Source organism: Octodon degus, unplaced genomic scaffold (assembly GCF_000260255.1).
Source record: "Octodon degus isolate 3935 unplaced genomic scaffold, OctDeg1.0 scaffold00087, whole genome shotgun sequence".
Lineage (NCBI taxonomy): Eukaryota > Metazoa > Chordata > Mammalia > Rodentia > Octodontidae > Octodon > Octodon degus.
Window position 1 is genome coordinate 1186209 of NW_004524663.1, and position 16719 is coordinate 1202927.

General features: G+C 40.9%; 1 protein-coding gene across 1 annotated transcript in view; it reads right to left on the minus strand.

Annotated features, from left to right (window-relative positions):
• Positions 1-494: 494 nt before the first annotated feature.
• Positions 495-16719, minus strand: part of CUNH9orf85 (chromosome unknown C9orf85 homolog) — a 60361-nt gene continuing 44136 nt past the window's right edge. Inside the window, exons 3-4 of the mRNA XM_004637131.2 lie at positions 1486-1596; positions 495-638 (exon numbers count right to left, since the gene is read on the minus strand). Of these exons, the coding sequence (XP_004637188.1) occupies positions 500-638; positions 1486-1596 (250 nt within the window). The 3' untranslated portion in view covers positions 495-499. The remainder of the gene's footprint in view (positions 639-1485; positions 1597-16719) is intronic.

The following is a 16719-nucleotide window of genomic DNA, read 5'->3' on the forward strand; positions in this document are numbered from 1 at the left end:
GCAATACTGGGGTTTGAACCTAGGACCTTGCGCTTGTCAGGCAGGCGCTTATTCTCCTGAGCTATAGTTCTTATACAGGCACTGTTTAATTCTGAATCTTAGTAAGTTTGATATTGGGTGATACATTCTTCCATAAACTGCAGTATGACCCCTCTCTGCTTTCTTTTTAGTTTTTGGCGGAACCAGGGATTGAGGTCCTTGCACTTGCCAGGCACGCACTTATTCTACTTATTCTACTGAGCTATCTCCCTGGCCCCTTTATCTGCTTTTTAGCAGGTATCTTATATATATGCAACTTAAAATTTTGTCTAAGACAATCTGGATGAAAGTTTTAATTATGCAAATATGACTAATTTATATTTATGTGGCTTTTACTATTTTCTATAGCTTTTTCTGATTTCCTAAACTGGGATTTCACAGTATTTTATGTGACACCATCAAAGGCAAAAAAGGTGATCAAAATTTTACAATGTTAAAATAATTTTTAATGTATGTTCAATTAATCCACTTGATTATCATCTGTGTCGTCTAAATCAATGTCAAAATCTAAGTCATCATCACTTTCTTCATTCCGCTTGCAGTTTCTTCTATGATTAGATCTTTGATTATTTTCACTATGTTCTGGTTCATTATTAAACCTAAAGAAGACAAAAATCCTGATTATTTCCCAGGCTTTCAGTATTCAACATAGGTTTAGAAGACCTTTAGCACTCTTTCTCCTTTTGCTGTGTTTGTGTGCAGTACAGGAGGTAATAGAATACTGTGCACTGAACCCAGGGCCTTCATCCTAGGCAATATCCCCAGGTCTTTAAAAAAAAAAAAAAAAAAAAAATTGAAGCAGGGTCTCCCTAAGTTGCCTGGGCTGGGCTTCAATTTTTGATCCCTTGCCTCAGCCTCCCAGAGTGCCTGGATTATAGGCATGTGACATGATGCCCAACTTTACTATTATACTGCGTAGGAGCCACTTGGGATAAGCACAAAGAAAAAGATCCTCCAAAACTATTCAAGATTCTACTAATTAAAATATTAAAGAAGACTCAAAGAAATTAATAATAGATGTCCATTAAGAGAAGGGTGTTAGGGCTGGGGATATAGCTCATGGGCATAAGCGCCTGCCTGGCAAGCACAAGGTCCCCAGTTCCATCCCCGGTACTGCGGAAAAAAAAAAAAAGAAAAGAAAAAAAAGAAGAAAGAAAGAAAGTGGTTATGGAATGTTTAATTGTTTTTGTAATAAATGTGTATCTCATAGCTAAATATCTTGACTTTTTTTTAATTTTTATGTTGAATATCTGACATTTTAAAATATGTAAAGTGTTCCTTTTATTGTAATATAGAAGCATTTTAACAACATTAAGAGTTATTCTCCCCATTAGGTAGAAAAAATGCCTACATTAGTGTGATATACTACAATCTCAGAAGAAGTTACTGTTAAATGCATGTATCAATTACTAAGAGTGAACCTTAAATGTAAAAGGAAATACTCACGGAACAACGTCTTCTTTCTTTCCACATTTTGCACAAACTTCCAGTTCACATGCACATGGTCTACACATTATGTGGTAAGAATCCTTCACAGTCTTCTGTAAACATTTAACGCTAAATGTAGAAGAAAAATAATTAAAAGATTTATTGATGAAATACAAGGTGTGCTTAAAGGTATAGGTGAAAAATCTAAAAATCTAAAGTTCTAGAGTGTGAACTTCGGCATGTATCTTATATAATTTCCTAGATAACAATTACAGATATAAAATAATAATTCTTGGTGTTCATCTAATTTCTTGAGGCTTTTTATGTGTCAGTGAAACAGGTCAAACAAGAGGAACAGACAGATCTGTTTCTCTCTATACTATTAACAAGTAAGGCCAAAAATAAAGCAGCTATCAAAAATTTAATGGAAGAAGTGTAAGACCAGTGTGCCGAACCTCACTGTGAAACATGACTGAAAGATGAGCACCAACACTGGGAAAGATACCTCCTGCTTGTGTACTGGTCCATTTAAGACTGGGAAGATGGTAGCACTCCCCAAACTCACCCATGGATTCAGTACAAGCTCTTATAACTCCAGATGGCGTTTTCCTTCCGCAAGAAACAAGTTGGATAACCCTAGAGCTTGTATAAGCATACCTTGTTTTATTGTGCTTTATATGTACTATTTTTTGACATAGTGAAGGTCTGGGGCAACCTCAGGTCAAGAAGTCTACCAGTGTTTTTTGGGGGAGAATACCAGGTAGTCACTTCATGTGCATGTGTCACGTGTTGGTAAGTCTCACAATATATCAAGGATTTTCATTAATACTGTTATCAGTTCTGGGGCTCTTGGATGAGTAATCTATTATAGTTGTTTTTGGGTGCCAGGAAATATGCCCTTATAAAGCAGCAAACTTCACTAATAAATTTTGTGTCTGTCCTGACTGCTCTACCACCAAGGTATTTTCTGTCTCTTTACCACATATATACATATATGTAATATATATGTTCCCATGTTTTCCACCACCTTAAACCTGCCTCAACACATGGTTTTCCTCTATAAAAGTCCCTGAAAGAGACAGTTTCCCGGGGACCACCTGCTAGGGGCCCCCCCCTCCTGTCTCTCAGACAGCCTTCTTTTTCTTAATAAATATATTCTGCTCATAACCTCTGTCTGCTCCTAAAATTCATTCTTCGGGTTTAGAGAACACGAACTCATCCAGGTACCTCTCAGGTCGGGAGTTTCATTTCCCCTGGGTCATTTGGAGGTTCCCTGTATCAGTGTCAGGGAAACAATGACTCTCCAGCCAGGAAGGCTCCTCCGGGGATATAAAACCAAGACATGTGATCTGGATCCCAGCTTGTTATAGTACCAGGTAAAAATGGTCTCTTGTGCTTCACTAAGGAGCCAGTCTGACTTCATCAGAGTGGTTCCCTTCAGCCATTCTAATTGAAAGCCTTTTCCCATCTGTTATAGCTTGCATCTAGTTGTCACCCCAAAGCCTCATGTAAATCATGGGACAGTCGCCGCTTGAGAGACAGCATATGGCTCGAGAGGCAGGGCCGGAGAGGCATGCACCCTTAAAGTGGCTCGCCTGTGCTTTCTCAGAGATGTGGACAGGGTCATCCGGACACAGCAGCACCCCAGCCTCTCCTCCAGTGTCTTGAAACCTCCAATAATTGTGAGCTAAAGAATAACCTTACCTTCTCTCATTTTGAGGGTAAAGTATTTGTCCCAGCAACAAGAGTAACTAAGTACCATCTTCAATTTTACTTTTCCCTGTAAATTCTTACTGTCACTTTAGTATTACATGACCCTTAAGTACAAGGACCTATGCTGGCAGATGACAAAACACTTTTTTTAAAAAAGGACAGGGGCCTGGGAGATGGCTCAGTAGAATAAGCACCTGCCTGGCAAGCGCAAGGGTCTGAGTTCAATCCCTAGTTCCGCAAAACACACACACACACACACACACACACACACACACACACACACCAGGACAAATGACACCGTAAGCGCCAGAGATTGGTAGAATATATGTGGGGAACCGAGATCTGATTCATACCAACAAATATACAAAGAACAGCCAAAACTTGGTATTGTAAGCAGCTAAGTTAGAATATACAGTTAAGGCAGTCAGCAGAGAAAATAAAGGCATTGGAACTGTGGCTGCATTTGAAGGCCTCAAGATAAAGTTTCAATGGCTAGGACCACCAACGTCCTAAGGGATAAGCAGTAACCTGGAAGTATATTATTGACAGGTCATGGCCCTAGTAAGAATTGCTGAATTATGGTGGTCTTCTGATATGGCTGAAGCCCTTAAGTAACAACTTACCTTCCCAATGACCACCTCCTCCTCCTTACCCACTCCAGCCCTGGGTACAACTTCCTGTGACCTTTCCCACGCATACAAGGGAGCCTCCAATCAGCTCCTTACACGTCACTAAACCCATCCCTCAAGCTCCGCCCCTGGCAAAAGTCCATAAACCCTCAGGCTCCCTGTCTCGGGTCAGAGGATATGCTCATCTCCCTGCCCTCGGACCTCTCCGTGTGTTTAGAGTCAATAAAGGCTTTCCCTCCTCCATTACTGCTGCGCTGCCGCCATCACTGTTGCCTCTTAAACCTATCAATTATAATCACCATTATGCAGTCCAGGAAGCCTAGCTAGGCAGTGGCTGCCCAGGGCATCCCAACCCAGTGGTGACCACAGCATCCCAACCCAGCCCTTCTCCCAAATGCCTTTGTTCTTTCCATGTACTTGTGAGGGGACTCACTTCCCTCTTGGATCAATATTAGCTAAGGAATTATAGTTGTAAACCATCCCACCTTTTTTTTTTTTTTTTTTTTTTTGAACCTGGTATTTAAGACAGGATCTCGCTATGTAACCCAGGCTGAGTCAATCACAGGACGAGGGCAGAGTTCACTCTGTGCTACTCTGTTGTAGCTTCCCCCTCACTTTTTTTTTTGGTCTTTTAAAGACAGGGTCTCACTATGAAGCTCAGGCCAGCCTGGAGTTCACTTTGTAGCTCAGACTGGTCTTGAGCTTGCAAGATTCCTCCTGCCTCAGCCTTCTGCATACTGGGATTACAGGCATGGGCCACCATGCCCAGCATATACTTGTAATCCTACAGGTTGACTGGTTTCACGAATGTTGTACCCACACCATGCTTTTGCTGTATAAATTACTCCTGATAAAAGGCCTTGGTGGCAACTCAACCCTGGGACCCCTCCTGTCTTTCTTGTTCTTAATCTGCATTGTCCTTTGGAATTCTTTGATTTTAGGGGACAGGAACGGGGCACACTGGACATCTAGCGGGTTGGGAGTTACATTCCTCCTGCATCAAGAGGGCTGGGGGGACAAGGAGATGGCTCAGTGGAATAAGTGCAAGGGCCTGAGTTCAATCCCCGGTTCCACAAAAAAAACAAAACAAAACAAAAAAAAAACCAAAGAAAAGTGAAACCCCTCTTTAACATATGATCTAAGTGAAAATAATTATTAAACTATCTGGGTTTAATTATTATTATTATTATTTTTTTTTTTTTTTTTTGTGGAACTGGGGATTGAACTCAGGCCCTTGCGCTTGCCAGGGAAGCGCTTATTCCACTGAGCCATCTCCCCAGCCCATTAATTATTTTGGTATGCTTGTATTTTATAACTCCAAAAGTCTTAATTACTCTGTAATAAAAATATATTCAAAATCTTTGTATTACAATACACATGGAAAAAAGTTCTAATAGTTCAAATGGATTAGGATAATTTTTAATTTTCTGGCTTTAACTTTTAAAAAAGGCTTTAACTTTTAAAAAAGGTTTTCAAATGATTTTTTTTGGGGGGGGAGCAGAACCAGGGATTGAACTCAGGCCCTTTTGCTTGCCAGGGAAGCGGTTATTCTACTGAGCCATCTCCCCGGCCCCCTTCAAATGATGTTTAAAGCTTAAGGGGGCCGGGGAGATGGCTCAGTGAATAAGCGCAAGCACAAGAGCCTGAGTTCAATCCCCGGTTCTGCCAAAAAAAAAAAAAAAAAGAAGAAGCTGAAATATTAAAGTCTGATTAGATTCATCTGAGACTCTTAAGGAAATTGGAATATGATTTCTTTTGTTTCATGTTAAAAACTTCTGGGGTAAACAAACTTTTAAATTGCTAATGTGGGGATAAAAATGTATTCATAGGACTGTCCGTGTGGAAATTTATAAGTAAAAGAAATTTTAAATGGATATCTTGTTTGGACTCTGGAGTCAAAAAGTTAGGATTTTTCTTGCGACCCCCTCAAGAAGGATGACTGCTTAAGGATAAAACAGTGTATTAAAATGCAGATTTATAGACCCAATGCATTATTTACATAACAAGAATCTTGGGCTTGGGTCCCCAGAATTTCTTTTACATTCAGGAAGCTCAGAAGTGCCGACCCCCATCACAATCACTGCTTTGACACTCTGCGGGAGTTTCCAGTCTCCTGCAGTGTCATTAAGACTACCAAGGGCAGTTTTGAGAACAGAATGAACTCCACAGCTGAAACCACTTTACTCTTTTTAAATTTAAATTTCCTCTGAAACCCAGCTTTGTTAGGCTAGTCACTCTGAATATAAATATACTTATCTTAGAGCAAAGATACAAACACAACTAAAATGACATTTTTCCTTTTTATATGACAGTTACGTAAATATTAATTGTAAGACCCAGCCCAAGCCCAGGCGCGGTGAGTGTGTGGGAGAGCTTCCAAACTCCCCTGTGCCCGCTGGACCCCTCGGGATCCAGCCCAGACCCCCCTGTGAGTGAGAACTTCCACTGCTCTCTCAGGACCCCTCCACCGCGCTCTCTGGACTCCTCCAGATGGGGCCCAAGCCCAGGCCCAGGGAGTGTGTGGGAGAGCTTGCATGCTCCCCTGCGCCCCCTGCACCCCTCCGGGCCCAGCGTGTGAGTGAGACCTTCAGCCGTGCTCTCAGGACCCTTCTGAACCCCTCCAGAACCAGCCCAGGCTTCACAGATCTGCACCTAGTAAGCTGAGACACTGCTAGACTCAAATCTATAAAAGCATCCTCCCTCTTGCGCTCTTGACTGAGAGAGGGGGCAAAAGGTAACCGGGGTGAACTAGTCTGCCTGGAAACACCTGGTACATTAAGGGGAGGGGATCAGACAGAACTTAGTGGAACTTAAATACAAATTCCCAATTTAATATCTGCTTAGCTACCTAGACATAATGATTGCTTTTACTGTCTAAAATACAGGGGCCAGGGAGATGGCTCAGTAGAATAAACTCTTCCCTGGCAAACGCAAGGGCCTGAGATCAATCCCCAGTTACATACACACACACACACACACACACACACACACACACAAAACCAAACCCACTACTTACAAAAGTTTGTCAACTGCTAAATATCATTACCCATTATTAGTGTTCCTTATTGTAGTTCTGTAAATACAAAACTATAACTACCTTAATCATATAATCTCTCGAGTAAGAATTTCAGTAGGTGCTACAGTTATAACCACCAAAGCTCTACCTACACCAAAAGTCAGAGGACAGTGCTATACAAAATGTCAAAGAGAAGGAGCAAAATGCAATCTCAGGCCCTGAGCCCACCCAGAACAAGTGTAGAGGACACTAGCACAGAAGAAATTGGGAATCACACAGCTGAAATATCTCAATTAAAAGCGTCTGACGTAAAGGAACAACTGCAGAAAGGTATAGAAGAACTCATATCAGAAATAACCTCTGAAATAAAAAAAGAAATCTCTGAATTAATAGCATCTGAAGTGAAGAATCAAATGCAGATATAGAGGAAATCAGATCAGAAATAATCTCTGGGGGCTGGCGAGATGGCTCAGTAGAATAAGTGCTTGCCTGGCAAACACAAGAGTGTGAGTTCAATCCCCGGTTCCATCAAAAAACCAAAAACCAAAAAAACAAAAACAAAAACAAAACAAAACAAAACAAAAAAACTCTGAAGTAAATATTAATTGTAATATTTTCAGAATTTTACAACCTTCTACCTCAAACCTCCTTCAGACATGTTTAAATAGTTTTTACTTCTTTTCATATCTCTGTGGAAATACAATTCCCAGAAAGAATCTTTCAATCTCGCTCATAGATCTACCACAACTGATCATTTTAATGGAAAATATGATTAAGTAAAATTACTCTGATAAACCATGCTTACCAACAAAGGAGACACTAATATATTTTAAAAATTGGACACCCCCCCCCTTTTATAATGAAAAACACAAGAGGAAAGAACACTTAAAGCTCATAATGTTGACTATATATTTAAGGATGAAAATCAGATGAAGTTTTCAAGGGGTACTTTAAGATTTGCAAAATAATACTTTGAAAATCAAACTCCCAACCTGAAAGATACCTGAGATGATTTCATGTTCTCTAAATGAGTTTTAGGAATAGCAGAGGTTAAGAGCATAATATATTTATTGGGGGAAAGGAAGGTTCTGTCTGAGAAGAGGACAGAAGGAGGCCCAAGTGGGTTGCCATGGATCCTGTCTTTTCTAGGGATTTTTATAGAGCAAAACCATGGGATGTGGCAGGTCCAAGGTAGGAACCCTGGAACTTGCTAGATGGGGCAAAACTATGGTGAACCAATATGACAAGCATAATTGCTCAAGTAAAAGTGATCAAATCCGGGATCAAAAGGGGCAGTAAGGCACATTGCAAGTGGGCCTGAATACAGAACCCCTGTTGGGTGCTGGGTTAGTGGCTCTTCCCTGGCTCTTTCAAGGTGACTGATACCTATTTAGAATATCAATCTCTGATGCCCATCCTAGGAAGGTACATGGCTTCATTTGCTTACTCTTTTGTCTTGAGATCTGGCCCACAGCAGGAGTGCCTGTCTCTCACAGTTGGAAGATATCTTGTCTTTCATGTCACCTTCCTTCAAGGGCCTAGCCCTGTCTGGCAGCCTATAGTATTTCTATTCAACTCAGCTGTCTATAATAACCCCAGCACTTGGGAGGCTGAGGCAGGAAGATCACTAGGAGTTTGAGGTCAGTCTGTACATACAGTGAGTTCAAGGCTAGCCTCAATTACATAGTGAGACACTATCACAAACAAAACAACTAAGAGGTTTTTTTTTAAATTTTTTTTATTTTTTGTAGCCGGCTTGGCCCACCTGAGGGTGGGGCTGGCCAGGCATGTGGTGCCAGGGATTGAACTGCAGTCCCCTACATCTGTCTAAGCTTGCCTAAGCAGGTGCTTTAGACCACTGAGCTATCTCACCGGCCCCTAAGACGTTAATATACATATATATATTTTATTTTTATTTTGTATTTTAGGGAAGGGTCTACAGGGTATTCAGGGTCTCACTACTAGATCAGACTCATAGTGATCTGCCTGTTTACAGCCTCCCAAGAGCTGTACCTGGGATTACAGGCCATGGCACTGCTGTAGGTAGCTAAATTAAGACAGAAATATAGGCAGTCAGACAGGGCCAGGCCCTCAAGGAGACAAGATGGAAGACAAGGTGACCTTGCAACTTGGAAGACACAGACACTCCTATCTGAGCCACACCTCAAGACCAAGACAAGAGGAAGCACAGCTACATACTTCCTTAGGGATGGGCATCAGGGATTGATATTCTAAATAGGTATCAATCACCTTGAAAGAGCCCAAATGAGTCACTAGCCCAATCCCCAAAAGGAAGAGACCTTGTCCCATATTCATGCCTGCTTGCTACGTGACTTGCTTCCCCCATTTGGTACTGGATTTGATCAATTTTACCTGAGCAATGGTGCTTGTAATCACATTGGTTGACCATAGTTTTGTCTCACCTCATGCCCACCTAAGCAAGTTCCCATGTCTTCTCCACCACCTTAGACCCACCTCACTGCATGGTTTTCCTCTGCAAAGTCCCTCGAAGAGATGGCTTCCTAAGGACAACCCACTTGGGCCCCCCTCCTGTCCCTCTCTCGGACAGGAGCTTTCTTTCCCTCAATAAATATATTCTGCTCATAACCCGTTTGTTCCTTCTTCAGTTTTAGAGAACACGAACTCATCTCAGGTTGTAGGAGACACTTCCAGGTCCTCGTCTCAGTCTAAGAAGCCAATACTTGTAATCCCAAAGTTAGGTTATTGGAATCCCATCAAGTTGATTCCAATCTACCACGGTGAAAATAAAGTCACTAAGTTATATTTTTAGTCACTCGGGAGTAGAGGGACTCTTAAGTCCAGCCACAAAGATGGTTTTCTGGAACCAAAAGAACAACCTAGGGCCTCACTCAGTTTTATTCAGTGGAGGAGTGGCTTGAGGAGGACTGACTGAGAATTGTGGGAAGTAGGTGACTCTGTGAGCTGAGCTAGGTGGGTGGCTTACATTTACCTCGCCATATGCAGAGACAGTAATCTGCATTATATTATGCCATGAGATAGCATCTAATGTTTTGGGGGGTCTGGTGCTTCAGCTTTGATGTAGTCTTTCAAGCCCCAGGAAGTCATAGCCTCTGTCTTGAGGCTCAATCCCAGCTGGCTGGTGTGGGCACGGGGCGCGGAGCATTAGCTCTTCCATCCTGTCTGGACCTGGCTCACATTAAAGAGCAGCAGGTGTAGGTTACCAGGGAAACACGCACACCACGTTCAAAGACTATCACCAGCACCTCAGCTAGACCAACACACATTGCTTAAGGCCAACTGAAGGATAAACACAAGTCCGAGGCAGCTCTGCACATAACAATATGAGGAAATAGGGTCAGGCTCAGTTAAAATGGAGACAGTCGCTCTTCCTGCAAGGAGAGCTGCTCAGGTGGTTCTCCACACCAGGTAGCTTTTAGGTAGAGAGATCAGTTTTTCTCCCCGTGTCATTTGGAGGTTTCCCTATATCACCACCACACCCAGTCTCAACTGCAGTCTCAGCGTGCCCTGGGGGCGGGGCCAGCAAGGCAGGCCCAGGGATTGAAAAATAAAAGACTTTTTAGATGACATTGTTTTAGTAGTAACATGATTTTTTTATATTTAAAAATATGCATATTAACATTAAAATCCTTCCCCTCCCCTCTCCATAAGGGAATTAAAATTTTGGTATTTTACCATTTTAGGTCTTGTTATTCGGACAGACATAGAAGACTGGACCTGACAAAACTTTTCTCTCTGCTGTAACTTTCCTGGCACTGCCTCATTTCCTGGTTATTACACGTAACCTTTACCATAATTTGGCTCCACCTGAAGCATTCTTGGGTGCTGATGACTGGGTGCTCTGTAAACAGTGAGCGGTGGTACTCCACCCTCTGGTGCACACATAACACAGATGCAACACTGCTGGTGTTTCCTCCTCACATTTCCTATAGTTGCTCGCATTAATCTAAGATTATAAAACCACGTTGTGGGATTACTTATCACTATTTATCCTTCAGAGCCTCAGCCAGTTAGAAGAAACACTGGAACTAAAAAGCGCAGCTAAAGCAGCGAAACTATACAGTTAAGTCATGTACTGTGCACATGGAGAGACTCACAGAAATTGTAGTACATGTTTACATTAGTAAAATACAAACATGGCCGGGAGATAGATAGCTCAGTGGCACAGGTGCCTGCCTGGCAAGAGAAAGGTCCTGAGTTCAATACCTGGGTCAAAAAAAGAAAAAAAAAAAAGAAAGAAAAACAACAAAAGCAAGATAATTCAGCTTTTTAAGGGTAGCAATTTTGAGCCCTAAAACCCAAATTCCAAGTCAAACTTTTTTTCTTTTTTTTTTTTTTTTGCAGAACTGGGGATTGAACTCAGATCCTTGAGCTTGCCAGGGAAGCGATTATTCCACTGAGCCATCTCCCTGACCCCAAGTCAAGCTTTCTTTTTATTAAATGTAGACTAAAAACCTTTTGATAGGCAACTTTAATGTTCAGCGACTACTAAGGTTATTTAACAAGAGGACACAAAAATCAAAATGAAAGTATGAAGAACCAAAAGACAGGACACAGAGAGTCTGATTATTGGCATCATCTGTCAGAAGGAAGGAGAGATTCTTCACTCGCTGGTGTCCTCCGCACATTGTTTGAATATTGTCTTTGTATCTCATCATACCAGCACGGTGGTATTAAGTACAATTTTAGGAATACAGAATTTTTTCCTTTTGAAAAAGGGTTAAGAAAGGGATTAGTCTATAAGAAATTATCTTTAAGGTCTTGCTTTGGCTGATATGGTTAGGAAAACCTGTGTAGTAAATAAAGAACAATCACTTGAATAGACTGGCAGTCATTGGTGGGTAAGGCAGTTAGCAATATCTCATTGCCTTCTCTTTTTCTTCCAGATCATACTCCATTTTTGTTTCTCCTACAGGACAAAAGCTTCTCCCTTCTTACTATACCACAACAGACACAGGAACCACTGGAGACTTGAAAACATTTAAAAATATTATAGACAGCTAAGTTAGGTAGAAATATTGTAGGCAGTCAGACAGGGCCTGGCCATCTGAGGTCAATGCAGAAGGCAGCTGTGGCGGGAGGTGTGTTCTTTGAAGGCCAGGCTTCAAGAAAGAGGAACTGCTCACCCATATCCTACCCCTAGGGATGAGCAACAGTGATTGACACTGGGACGGAGGGCCAAACTTCCTCAAACCACCCTCCCAGGAAAGTCCTTATTCATTCCATACAACCAATAGCACTTGCTTCCCAATTCAATCCCCGTTAATCAATAGTACCAAGTGACTATACTTGTAACTTTATCGGCTCACCACTGATTCGTATCTTATAACCATCCTGTGATTTCCCACTGTATCAGTATTACCTAAGTGGAAAAACTTGCAATGTTATTGATTACAGTTTTGTCTCACTTTGAACTCACCTCACTTCATGGCTTTGCTCAACAAACACCCTTGAGAAGGAGGGTTGGTGGGCAACCCACTTTCTGGGCTCCCTTCTGTCCCTCTTAAGAAAATTTCTTGCAATAAATTCTTCTCACTCTTACCCTCTGTTGTTTCTTTTTATGAACATGAACTTACTGTTTTGGACATCTACCAGGTTGGGAGTTACATTTCCCCTATATCAAAAGGATTAAGCTTTTTATTTTGTACTGGGGATCGAACTTAGGACCTGGCGAGTTGCCTATACTGCTGAGCTATTTCCGTCACCCAGGTTTTTTTTTTTTATTTTTTTAAACACTGGTTCATTGGATGATGGACCAAGAGTGGTATCTGAGTAGGGGAAAGATGAGATACAAAGATAATTTTAGGGCTGGGGAGATGGCTCAATGGAATAAGCGCTTCCCTGGCAAGTGCAAGGGCCTGACTTTAATCCCCGGCTCTGCAAAACAAAACAAAAAAAAAAAACCAAAGATAATTTTAAAAGTGGGTTGGGGGAAGTTTTCAGACATTACAGGCTGTCCACTGAGAAATAAAAGTCTAAGTCAGCCTCCCCAGTAGACAGCCTCTGATATAAAGGACTTAAATGTCCATTTATAAACTCAGACTAAGTCTGTATGCAGCTTTCTTTTTCTTTTGCTTGTTTTATACAGTTCCTCTTACCTTTTCTACTACTGTAGTAATGGAAAACTTGATCTAATGATGTATTAGTGCTGACTTGCATTTTTTTTAAAGGGAAAAAAAGACGAGAGAGTAGTAGAAGTGTGGGTATTTGCCTTTCACACACATTAATAGCAGGAAAGGTTGCTTGTTGCTTGGTTACCTCAAACAAAAAAGCATTTCAGAACCTCAGAGCAAAGCCCATTTATCTTCCCATGGGTACATACATTAAAAAAGAAAAGTAGGGTGGTATCTAACAGTGTATGTGGCACTCAGCAGCATACAACTTCCAAAAAACAATATTGGTGACACCTATAAAATTTAGTGTTGTTCATAATGAAAAGAAAAGATTTTTGGAATGAGTAATACAGCAAAATCATTTTAGGAAAATAGGAAAACCAAGCCTTGGGATCTGACCAATCTGCACTTGCATCTCAACTGATTGTGCTCCTTATTTCTGGTGAAACATTTAATTCCTCAAGAGGCCAGGATAAAGAAAACAACTCTTTTCATTTCTTGCCTTGCATTGCTTGAAGAAGAGAACAAACCCTTTAATCATTTGTACTTCAAGTACTTGGAAAAATATAAATGTATATGAATGATTTTTAAGTATAGAAAACAAAGATTCTTTCCCTTTTATCAAACAGTTACATGTACCATCTTCTAAGACCTCTTGCTTTTCCAATAATCCATCTGCATATTCAAAGTTATCTGAACTATTTGTGAATGATTTAGGACTAACCAGATATGGCAATGAATACTTTTATCTTTTGGTTTCTTTTTCAAAAGTCAAAAACAAGGTGACTGAAAAAAATGAAGTTTTTATATAAAAGTCTTAGTTTTTTGTCTGAACCACAAATATGTGTATTATTAAAGTCTGAAAACCTCTGGTTGAAGTCTAGAAATGATTATGCCTTTCAGTGTCAAGGGAAATGCGGCAGGCACTCCAGCAGCCCTATGCAGAGAGTAGAAGGTCGCAGCCTTAAAACCAAAAGACATCAGCCAAAATGGGTGGGGTCCTGGAACAGCCAGAGGTGCCCTCCTGGGACATATACACAAGCGTGGCCTCTGGCTCTAGGCTTTTATCTTTCTGAGCCCTTCTGAATTCCTCTGAGGATCTAAAGCCTTGTGCAGGTGCAGCTGCACATGGCAGTAACCCCAGCTACAGGAAAGACAGAGAGACAGGAGGACTGACATGCAGGGCCACGTGCACAACTCTGGGACACTCTGGAAGTATAATGGATTTCAATTCAGAGGTATTCAGAATTCCCTTCTCACATCAAAGAGAAGGGCCAGTACCACACCGTTTATAACTACTCATAGGTGATGTACATTTAATCCCCTCTCTTCTCATTTGCTTCACTCCATTTTCCGCTAGCAAATTCAGCTTTTAGCTTGCCCCTCTTTCCACACTGCTTAGGGCCTGGTAATATCACCACCAATTCCCTGGACTTCGACAGCTGCAAGAAAGGACACAGCTGCTGATCCCTGAGTTGATGTGTTCACATTCAGCATTCTTAAGGTTATTGTGACACATGTGTAAGTATCATATAGTTTCACTAGTATAAGAACTCAAAAGAAGAAATACAAATAGAAAGGTATAATACAAGTAAAAGGAAAGCAGGATCTCAAAGACTAACTAATCAAGAGAGGGAAAGGAGAAGAGCTAGGAAACATGACAATGTCAAGCCATACAGTTATATGTAGAAGATGAGCAAGGCAATGATCCTGAGAATCTCCAGAAGATTTTTTAATCTAGCAATTAATCGGAAAGATTCTCACCCTAATTATATATACTGATACCTATGAAATAAGCAACTGCACTGAAGATGGTAATCTGTAATAGTAGTTTCATGCTTGGAGTGCCTGTCATTCTGGTCTTCTGAATACGGGCTGCTTGTCATGACATGCCAGTTGCTGCTGTGCTGTCTCTTGGGTAGATGACTGTTTAAAAAAAAGGGAGTGGTGAATTAAAGCAAGAGACAGGAAAAGGCATATTGTGGGACTGTCCTGCTTCAAGGTTGTATATGGTTAGATTTTTGAATTTATGTGTAAACATAAGAAGTATATAATTCTTTATGCCTATTTTTAAAAATATATTCTAATTTTTAAATGTTTTTTCATCATATTCTGTAGGGACTTAAAAGTTCAACATATCAATACTTGATGAAAAATACCTGTTCCATGTTATGCCTAAGATGTTTGGTATTCAGATAGATAGTAAGGTTAAGCTTAACAGCCTAGGTTGTATGGTAGTGTCCCAAGTTTTCTGATCAAGGAGATTATGGGGCCAAAGAGGAAAGTGATCGATGATATAGACTGTGCCTAAGGAGACTCACATGGAGAGAAAACATTTTCTCAGGCTTTCACAGAGAGCACATTGCCCAAGCAATGGCTGTGACTCATCCACATAGCTGACACTGACAAAGGATCTACAATCTGAGGTACAGGATCTCAGTATAAATCCTGAGGGGATTTCACTGACCTTATCAGACCCAAAAGCTACAACTCTTGTTGCATAGGTCCTGCTTTACCTTGGTCTTAACCATCCAGCAGAAAAGATAAAAACGAAGTATAAGAAGTAAAGCCATGCTGTTATGTTGAGCTGTAGGGAACCCAGGTCAACAATTTCTTTCCTTTCCTTTTTTTTTTTTTTTTTGTGGCAGAACCAGAGATTGAACTCAGGCCCTTGCACTTGCCAGGCAAGTGCTTATTCTACTGAGCCATCTCCCTGGCCCCAGGTGAACAATTTCTGACACTGCCAGTGAAGTGGAAGACCCAATACTATTATGGGCTACTGAACTCTTTTAGAATATTCTGCTGAGTTTACACACCTATAATATTCAAATAACGGAACTTAACAAAAAAAGGGTATAGAGATGAATGTCCATTTTGTATCTGTGTATTCAAAGTGGCTAGGATACATATATCGTTACATTCTTCTAATGAATAGAGGGATTTGTTCTAATGGTGTTTGTAAATAGGATATCATGTCCGTATCTTGTACAGCAATTAATCACTTGGAAGAATGTAGGCAATGTGTTAATTACTGAAACTGTCCTAGCGTTTTGATTTGAAACTGTCTCATTGCTATTTGTTTCTCAATAAAATTATGGAATAAAAAAAGATTATTGTGTTATAAATTTTCAAGAAAACTCAACAGACTTATTGCTTTTCTTCCCCTTCCTTCTTTCCTTCCTTCCAACCTACCTAGGTACCTACTAGGGATTGAAGTCAGGAGCTCATGCTTGCTAGGCAGGTGCTTATGCTGTTGAACTATCACCCCAGACCAAGAAAACTGAATAGAAAATGTACCACATAAAGGTGTTTGGACTGGCATGACAGTGTCACGAGATTTCACCACTGATAGCGTCTTGGAGTCTTAGCTTGTGCTCGGTGCACTTCACGATGCTTGTGCAACACGGAAGTCACCTAACGAGGCATTTCTCAGAACACGCACTTGTTATTAAGGGACATGTGACTGCACAAAAACCTGCTACTAACATTGTTTCCTTTTACTTTGTCTTAAACTGAATCTGTGCTTTTCTGCATAAGATGTTTCTTTGAGGATTTAAAGTACAAAATCCTCTGGTCATAAAAATATATGTTTGCAAGAGAGAAAACTAAGCACAGTATAAAACAAAAAAATTCAGCCAGGGTGGTGGTGCACACCTGTAACCCCAGCACTCACAAGGCTCAGGCAGAGGACCAGGGAGATGGCTCAGTGGAATAAGCACTTCCCTGGCAAGCACAAGGGCCTGAGCTCAATCCCTGGTTCTGCCAAAAAAAAAAAAAAAAA